This window comes from Chelonia mydas, chromosome 7 (assembly GCF_015237465.2).
Source record: "Chelonia mydas isolate rCheMyd1 chromosome 7, rCheMyd1.pri.v2, whole genome shotgun sequence".
Taxonomy (NCBI): domain Eukaryota; kingdom Metazoa; phylum Chordata; order Testudines; family Cheloniidae; genus Chelonia; species Chelonia mydas.
This window is the reverse complement of record NC_057853.1, coordinates 98,399,564-98,409,563: the sequence shown is the minus strand read 5'-3', so window position 1 is coordinate 98,409,563 and position 10,000 is coordinate 98,399,564. Positions and strand designations below refer to the sequence as shown.

Genomic DNA, 10,000 nt, shown 5'->3' with positions numbered 1-10,000 from the left:
AAAGGAGTGATGCAAGATTTGGCCCAATGTCTTTAACATTTAAATAAAAACAATCAACTATGATATTCCACAAAGCAGCTATTGGTTAAAGGACTTTATGTAAATTGTTCAGAGTATATAAAAATGGCCTTTATTTTTCTAACTGTGATATTTTCTGCTTAGAGTCAAATACTTTTTATACAGCTTACAAAAATAAATACTTGTATTTTGCTAGGATCATAATAGCTCATTAGAAGAGGCTGAATTTGGACCTAGACTAAAACCTAACACCACAGGGCTGAGCATGCTTACTTGAACCTATAATGTTGCTAGTTCTCTCTCTCTAGGGAAGTAAAGGACTAGGGGAGAGGATTCAACCTTCTTAATTGTGAACCTCATTAGTGATGGTTGCTAGGCAAAATACACACCTACCTTCAGTGCATATGAAAGAGATAAACAATACGTCATAGACTATAATGACTCTTGTGCTCAGGGCGACCTTTAATTATTATATTTTTGTTCTCTTATACCTTAGTTATTAATGCAGAAAAACAAATTAGGTTTTTTGTGGATCACAGCAGATTCATAAATTGTTTTCCATTTTTTGATGTCTAAATCATATTTCATTCCGATAATCATTGCTTGCTTCATTCATTTTTCTGTGTGTGCATCTGTATGTATTATGTGGAACATAAACACATAACCTTAATATATGAGAATTGTTATAACAGCAGCTTAGCATTGCCAGTTGTTACTTTAAATGATTTAATTGTACAGTTGTAAAGGGCATGATCCTGCTGACACATGCATATTTGTAACTGTTCACCTGAGTAGTCCCATTGAAGTCAATGTGTTTGCAGGATCAGCCCCACAGTCTGTACTGCAGTGTAAAAAAAAGCATGTTTTTGGAAAGTTTTAATCTTCAAGCAATTCAAAATATATTTGATAATTAACCATTTTATTGTATAAGAAAGTGCATTACTTAATAGTAATTATCCAGGTTTGTGTGAGGGGATGTTATGGTGAATATAAAGTGACATTTGTGTATACATATATCTTTTGGTCATTTACTTTATGTGAGAGTGTTTGTATGTGTATGGATGTGCAAGATTCAGAGGTTGATGGGCTGCAAAAATAAAGTATTTCAGAGTTTAGGAATTGTTGGGGACACTTTCCACTGTTCTTTTCCCCACAAATTACTTTCTTTTAGCAGATCAGGCAAGAAGTTAATCAACTTGAATCAGTTAGAAGAAAAACATTTTATGCTGTTTTTCTCATACAAAAATTCTACTGCTTTAATCTGTAGCAGTAGGGCCCAGCAACAGGAAATTGACCTCACAGTAAATTCCTTACAGATTTGATCATGTTTTTACCATCCATTTAAACTTACATACATAACCTGAGACTGTACCTCTGGATCGAGGATTATGACAAGCCAAAATAAAATCAAATAAAATTAAACAGCAAGAAAAAGCTGCAAGCAAAACAATGCTTTTAAACAAACAAACAAAAAAGAATAAAAGGGGATGAAAAATTGGTTGTGACTGCAGAACTTTATGGACTAAATAAAAGAAAGGAAGTCAGAAGCAAATACTGGAGGCCTGTATTTTGTTTGACATGGAGTCAGAAATACTAATGGGCTGTTTGATCAACGTGAAGAGAGAAGAAATCATGTAAAAGTAAATGTAGTAGTGTATCAACATAAAATATGGTGCAAAAAAGCATTGCAAATAAAAAAAGACATGTAAATGTGTGCCTACCATTTTCCAGATAAGAAGGGGCCGTACCTTCTGAGGGGTCAAGGCGGCGAGCCCGCCTTCCATGTTTGGAATTGTTGTGTACAAACATGTTGTCTGAGACAGCCAGAACGTGGCCATCCACATTGACTGTTGTTGATACGACAACCTGAAAAAGAAAACAAATACATTTTAAAAAACTGCAGCTTTTTACAAATTCATATGTTGTAGACAAGTCCATTACTTTCTGCTTTAAATATATATATTCATAGTTAACTTTTTTTTTTGTGACTAACACTGCTGAATTTTTAAATCTCAATTGTTTCTCTTCAAAACCTGCTACACTAATTAGAGTTTAATCTCCTATTATCCTAACAAATGAATTCAATTCAGGGAAATATTCTTCTAGCCATTAGTTTCAGAATCACCCCTCTAGCCACTCATTTTAAAAGCTGCTGTTTTGATTGATCTGTTGATATATTGATTAGATAGTTTATCTAATTAAAAATTGTTCACTTGAGACTGTCTCCAAATGAAGGGTTCTGAGGATTCCAAATCAGAAAAAAAATGCTTAATAAATCAGAAACCCTTGTAACTCCCCATTTCTCTTCAGTAAATGATCTCCAGGTCAGTTTTACAATTACATTTAATGTCTGATAATGAACTTTTTTGCATCTGAAAAGACTGAGTTGAATATGAATAGTGAAAGTGTTTTCAATCCATGAAAAGTATCCCTTCTCAAGTTCATTTGGATGGTGATTGACCCTGGTATGTCAATGGAATTTCCTCCTTTATTTTTGAGTGAAAGGCTCCTATTCTTGTGTCCAGGTTCAGAGTCCGGCCATAGAAGAGATGATGGATAGGGTCTTCTTTGGCTTCCAGCTGCTTCTTAGTAGAAATTGGAAAAGGAACATAAGCAAAATGCACAACCTTGCTGACAAAAACACCTACACAATCGATTTGTGAAATTCATCCCAAAATGATACTTCAAAATACACAAGTGAAAGAGGAAACAGAAGGGTCTGTTTGAATGTTTGAGTGTGTGTGTTTGTGATGTGGCTCCATAGGTTGATTTTCTTTCCAAAATACTTTGAATACCTCAGATATAAGTTTAAGTTTAATTTCAGTTTTCCACCATGGTCATTGTGGGTTGGGGTCCAGATTTTCTGATTGAAGTAATCACTGTAGTATTTTCAGTATAGTTAAGATTAGAAGAGTTCTCTGAAACAATGGCAGAGTTAGGTCAATATTAGCCATGCCTCATCCAACCATACTAGTGATGATGGTAAAAACTAGTACACAAACTTGCCAGACTTTTACTTTTTGTTCAGTTTGCTTTGGATGTAAAATCCCAGTGAAAAATGACGTTCAGAATACTGACAGTCCATATATACAGATATATAATGAATGAGAAATCAAGAGAGTAAGAACTACACGGTAACTCCTTCCCCTTTTGCACATAATGGGTGCAAGGCATCTGATCTAAATTCTTTTCTGTTTTTGTGTTTTGGAGGCAGCCATTTGTATCACCCTTCGGACCAGCCTGAGGGTAGTTCTGTAGAAGTATTCTGTGCTTCTGCATGCACTCTCTTCCACAGAGACAGATTGTATCACCGCTCCTCAACATCCATTGTGGGGAGTCCTGAAACTGCACCTTAACACAGGTATCCTATGTTGCAGTCCTATTGCCATGTCACTGGGCTATCTGCTTTTCACTTTTAATGAGCTTAGTGCAACTTAAAGAAATAACCTGCAGATCATGCAAAGCAGATAAAATGTGATTCTCAGCAAAGAATAATTTTTATTTGTTTTTTAGATTCCTAGGTCATGATATATTGAAAGACAGGGGAAGGTGTATATAAAAAAAGACAACTATCTTTGTTCTGTCATCTATATATAGGTCAGTCACCAAGGGAAAATAATGTAGTTCAGCAAAAGAAAGTAGACATACTATGTTGTTTTATTGGCTCATTCCTGCCGGGCACCTAAAGAAAGGTGCTGAGATAGTGAAACCGGTTGAAAATATTGTTCAAGACCTGACATTCTGTTAAGTCCAGTTAAACCTTCTGAGAGGCAGGGAGATTAACTAAAGAGACCCAGGGAAGTCTTTTTAGTGACTACTGGCTCCTTTGTCAACCACAAGATCACTCATGACTGATGCTTCATTTAGTCATCGGTGAGACAAAGAGGACATTTCCACTCATTCCAGGTTTGACCTTGTGCTCTGTTCAGATGGATCAATATCACCAATGCCCTGTGAAGCTGAGATTCATGAAAAATGGAAGTTTGGCTGGATTGTTTTGAAGAAATATTTTTGTTCCAGCTACAGATCTTTACTGTTGGCTGGCTCAAGCATTCTGGCTTCACCAGTAGGTTGGCTGTGTGTGAAAACAGATGTCACATGCTTTCCTATAAGCCTTAACCACAAGTTGTGCTTCTCAGAAAAAGTTTTGAACATCTCAATGCCTACGTTATTAATTCCAAGTATGAATAATGTTGAAAGTAATTTGAAGTAAAAATCATGTATTTCTTAATAACCTTTTCCAAACAGCCAAAATTTGGGGGAAATTATTTTCAGCAACTGTCCAGTCAGATACCCTTCTGTACTGGTTATGATTCACCACAGGATATTTCAATAGCTGTAGGGAAAAATTCAAGTATTAAAATAATTTGGTTCTAAAACAGTTGGAAGAAAAATATGTGGGTTGTACCACAACTATCAGACTTATATCTGAATGTGAAAAATAGAACGCTGATCCAAAATTCATTGAATTCCATGGCTGCTTTTCTAATAGCTAATACTAAGTTGGTGCTACTCATCATATATGTGTAAAAACTTTTCTACTGCTCTTAGCAACCCAATAACACAGTAAAGATTTTAATATGAGAAAAAACTACAGCAATATTTTCACTGGTGATTCCCACTTGCTTCAGAACACTCCATCATGGTCTGCTCGTGAACTTGACAACTCCTAAGCACATGCATTTAAATTAGGCAACTATTTTAAAAAGTTTTATGTATCATTTTTAAAAGGTATACAGTTCTGAAACTAACTGTATTAAATAAAAAAGACAACACTCTTTCAGAAAAAAAATATAATGGTAAGTTATTTGGAATTTATGAATGAATCTTGAATATATCCTTATTTCTTTTTTAAAAATCTGTACCTGGAATCTTCGCATATCTCGTGGGTTGCCTGCATTCTTCAAACAGTTCTGATTGCACTTGAGGAAAAACTTTAGAAAGAATCTATAAAAATACAAAATTGAAGTTTGTTAGGAATATCAAAAGAGAAAAATGTGTAATAAATTCATTTTAAATACGTAAACCTTAGAGAATATTGGGTATGACATCTTAATTTCTTATTGGTTACTGTACAGGTCTTTAAGTACCAGAAAAGATCACTGCTGTAATCAAAACACCATTTCCATGGCAACATGGGCTTCAATTTTTACATCTTCAACACTTGAAAATGTAATGACTGTAGGCCAGATCCTCAGGAACTGTAGATCAATTGACTTCTATGATTCAATCACATCAATGATGGTGATTTACACTAGATGAGGATCTGCCCCCCCCTTTTTCTTTTTCTGAATGTGTTTTATGTTTTCACAGTTTATATTAGCACTAGTTGGAAATTTCCTATCAATTATGATGAGTCTCTTTAAGGACTCTTGGCTTTGCCTCTGGTTGAAGACTCCTCCAGCTGCTCAAAAGAGGTATGATCCAGCTCCCATTGACTTCAGTTGGATTTACATTGGGCTTAAATGTCAGGAAAAGTCATTCTCATTGGTCATTATTGTTAAAGTACAATGGAACACTGAGTATTAAGGCCTGCACTCTGGTCACTATAATGATCTTAAAACTGTAAAAAAGAGTGACCATGCCCAGGGCAATATGTAGTTCAGCTTCTAAACTATTCAGCATATTAAAAGATAATTATGTAGGGTTAAACTGTGCCATTTAGCCACTTTCCTGCACTGAGGGCTGTGTACAGCAGCAATGCTCAGGGGGAACTCTGAGAGGTAAAATGTTTCCTAGGGCAAACGATTGTATGGAAAGGTGGGAAAAGAGGAAAGAAACAATTTGTGGCATCCTTATAATGAAGCAAGCATATACCCTCATTCCACCTCTATGTAGTTTTTGGGGCAGCAAAGTTATGGTTCTACCAACTTCACTTCCTTCCTTCTTTTCAGCAAGTTGCTCTGGGAAGCAGGTAGCTGCTTTGGAGCCGCTCCCGCATAGACCTCACTCAGGCAGTGCAAGGTGAGGGAAAAGCCCCTCCCTAGTACAGAGGCTTAGAGGCTAATCACAACCTAGCCCTTACTATTTTCTTTGCATTGTGATATTTTCATAGTTTATAACAGCAAAACATTTTCTCTGGTGGTCAAGTAAACACATTTTTAATATTGAGCTTAACAGGATCTTTAGGAATTTTATTCAGAATACAATAAATTATTATTTATTAATGTTACTCTTAATTATAAAGTATCCATCACCACAGTACCTGGATACTCTTTAGAAAAATGTTCATGTGCAAGTAATATCCCTGATAAGAGCTTCGCTCTCCACTCTTTCCTCCTTTAGAACTTCAAACCCGAAGGGTCAGACTCCAGTTGATAAAACATGTGCCTGCAGGTGTCCCATTGTCATATCATGTGTGAACCCCTGGGTGGTGGCAATGGCTGGATGGGAGAACCCTAAGGAATACTCAGGTACTGTAGAAAGGGTGTTGGTAATTCAGTAGTTAGAACTCTTGCCTCCTGAACAAAAGCCCCAGTATGTTGTTAGTGGGCACTGTACTGCTGAAGAAGCCATCTCTCTGATGAGACATACAAATGGAATAATCTCTAGAGCTGGCTGGCAAAGTTTCAACAGTAATGGGAATTTTGATATTAAATGGAAGATAAATTTTGCTAAGTCCCATCTCCCTCCATTTTCCAGTCTGCTCTAGCACTGATTCCTTGTACTCACTAAAGATTCTGTGTTACTGAAGAAGGAGCGTTACACCTCTTTTCCCAGCCAAATTTCAGGAGGTGTAACTACATCGTGCCTAAATCAATCCCTGATGCAATTTCAGTTGGCTATGGTATACTTCACTTCCCCTCCTGAATTCTTGTGTAGTGTTGGTGTGATCAACTGCTGGCTTTCACCCCAGCAGTGGCTACATTTCAATGGTGGTTGATATGATCTCTATGGTCTAGCTTCTCAGCTGAACTCAATATTTGCTGGGCACAGGTGTGGTGGTGGTGGTGGGGGGAAGCTATAATGAATGGCTACAGTTCCCTGAGCCTGAAGCTGGCTGCATGTAGGGCTGCTCTAAAGTACTCTGGCTGATTATGGTACCCAGGGGCCAGAGAACAGTCAGAGTATAATAGTGCTCTGGCCACATCCCTATCCCCCCTTCCATGTCCCCTACTCTATGGGCAGCTGTGTGGAGTGGCATAGGATCCCGTAAAACTGGCTACACCTCAGCTAGGCATCCCCCACATTGGGAAAATTAATGTCTAGGGCAGTGGTTTGTAATCTGTGGTCTGCGGACCCCTGGAAAATAAAGTTTCAGATTCCAGAAAAGACATTCTGTTTTTCTGATGAATCAAAAATATGTCAATACCCCCACCTACAAGTCAAAACCCAGAAGTGTTGTCATTACCATAGAAGCACACAGTTTAGCACCTTTCTCACGCTGTGTCAAATACAGGGCTGAGCATGTGCAACATTTATAGTTGAATTCTGTACAGTCAGTTTTCAGTCTAAGACTTCTATGGTAGGGTTTCGGAGACCACAGGTTGAATTTCCAAAGAGGTCCACACCTGTATTTGAAATTTTTTAGATGTCCGCAAATGAAAAAAAGGTTGAAAACAACTGGTCTATGGAGATGTCAGCTTCCCAGCCTCTTAGTGCCACAAAGGAGTTGGACTGACAAGGAGAATCTGATCCTGTTTTCCAATGTCAAATGGGTGTTGTGAGGCTTACTGAATTAAAGTTTGTAAATTACTTTGAAATCCTCAGTTGAAAGGTGCTCCAGAAGTGCAAAGTATTATATTATTATTAATAATAATAATAATAATTACATGTGCATTTTTTACACTGAAGAATTGTTTCTATGGGGAACCCATGTACACCTAAAAAAGTATATTAAGCAATCTTTTACTAAACAAATGAATCAGATATTTACTCAGTGGTTTGGGTAGAAAGCCAAGTTTGCCTGAACCATAAACATTCAAGTCCACCCGAACAAACCTGAATGCTGAGCTAAATTCAGAAGAAACAGCACTGGGATGCAACATAACCAATGTTTGTATCTCAGCTTTATGGTGGGACTGCATGACCCAAATGACAGTTTGTAACTGTAGCTCAGAGGAGCCCTGGGAGCTCAGGTGGCATAAGAGAAGAACTTCAAGCGAAAGTGACACAAGGACAAGAAAAACCCTGTTCCCAGGGTGGCCATTCCCATAGCTCAATGCAGAGGAGAAGGCTGACTACTTTCCCTTGCTGTCCAACAAGAATCCTGCATCCTAGCAGGCAGTCCCTAGGGCAGAGAGGATAGAGCTGGCTGCTTTTCCACAGAAAAAGCCTTATACTCTTGAGTACCCAATCCTGGAGTTGGGTTCATGGTAAGGTATTTTATCAAACTTTGTTGCTATCAGTTGGAACAAGAACACGGACTTCTCTGGGTTTGTCTGTCCCTGCGCTGTATTCTGCAATTTATGTAATTTATGTACACACATTACACATTCGAGTGTATTTAATCTTTTGGAATATCCTTCCTAAACATCCTCAGTTGGAAACTGATCCTAAAAAAAATATTGAAGTAAGGAAAAACAGTATTTCTTGGTGATTTCCCCTTTCTTTGATTTTCTTCCTACTGCTAAAGAAAGGGCTGATACCCTCTTAATTAAAATGTATTACCTACCATGAGGCTTCACTATTTTAAGATAAAATTTACATCTTTTATTAACTCACCTCACCTATACACTTCGCTCACAATGCCTCTTAACGCCCATCTGCCATCAGCATATAGTAAGTCACTTGATATTCCACCCACCAATTTTTCCTAACAACCACTGTGCAATTAAACTCAACACGTTCTGTTGCGAGGTAAATTAGGCACACCTGCGGCCAGACTTCATTTGAACTGCATCAGAAAAGGACCTAACAAGGTGAGAGCATACCACAAAGTTATAGTCCTGTCAAGCAATTAGGTTTTCACTTCTGGGACATCCACACAGTGCAATTATGCTACACATTACAACCTGGCTAATCTTCTGAACAAATGTCATGTCTCAGAGAAGCTAGTAAAAGCAGTTCATCTGCAAATGTGTCTGCTCTTAAGCCTCCACCTTATGCACATAACAATCTACAGGAGCTTTTTTTCCCCTTGTGATATAAAAAATTTCTTTTCCATAGGACATTTTTAAAACACTGTAAATGCCTTTTCATCGTTTTTACCTATTTTTTAAACCTATATCAGAATAGCTGTTGAAGAAAATTTACTAGTTAGAGTTTTGTACTTGAATTTTAACAATGGGTGAGCTAGCAAACGTTTAGCATTACTAGCATAACTGGTGGCTTTGGTCTGGTTCGACTCAAACCAATTTGTGGCTAAAAGTAATGTGCACTGTGGAAAGTTGTATTAGTATTACTCCTTGGAACCATCGTTCTTAAAAGTGTATCTCTGATCATTTGTAAGGACTCAAACTGGGAAACCTTACTCATGCAAGGAGTCCTCAATGTGCTCTAATTTTATAGTATTTGTACTTAAAACATTGGGCATGGTTGTTTGGGGAAAAAAGTGTATCTACAACCAAAGACAGCAGTGTCAATATATAACCAATAAGGTCACGGTTATGCAAATCAACTTAAGTGTAACAATAAATAACCTCAATGCTCTTAATAAAATATGATTTTCCTAACATAAGATCTTAAAAGATGGAGGGCAGGTTGTTTGTTCCAACAGTTTTGTTTCACTTTGTATCTTTGTTTCAGGTAGACATTTGGATCAAGTGTTCAATTAAGCCTACAGATAATATATTACTATACTACCAAATGAATAATTGCTAACATGACCAAATCCTGCTCTAATTTTATGAGTCAAGAAAGCAGGATTTAGCTCATTATACACAATTCTGTAGTAAGAAAACATAGTTCTTTGGAACAAAAGCTGTCCATAGAGGCATAATGCTGTTATTGGGGAGAAGGAAAGAGAGAGGAAGAGAAGACATTTAAAGTCAAATGGTAATTCTCATCCTTTACTTTATTACCCTTTAATTGGCTTTTTCCA

General features: G+C 37.2%; 1 protein-coding gene across 11 annotated transcripts in view; it reads right to left on the bottom strand.

Moving 5' to 3' along the window:
- The window catches only part of EBF3 (EBF transcription factor 3), a 132,000-nt gene that overhangs the window by 42,456 nt on the left and 79,544 nt on the right, over positions 1 to 10,000 (bottom strand). For 7 of the 11 annotated variants that reach the window (XM_043552266.1, XM_043552265.1, XM_027819588.3 and 4 more), the window contains exons 7-8: positions 4,884 to 4,965; positions 1,767 to 1,884 (exon numbers count right to left, since the gene is read on the bottom strand). In XM_043552266.1, coding sequence (XP_043408201.1) covers positions 1,767 to 1,884; positions 4,884 to 4,965 — 200 coding nt within the window. Of the gene's footprint in view, positions 1 to 1,739; positions 1,885 to 4,883; positions 4,966 to 10,000 lie in introns of all 11 variants that reach the window. The other 4 variants (XM_027819585.3, XM_027819594.3, XM_037904920.2 and 1 more) reach the window with 1 other exon arrangement.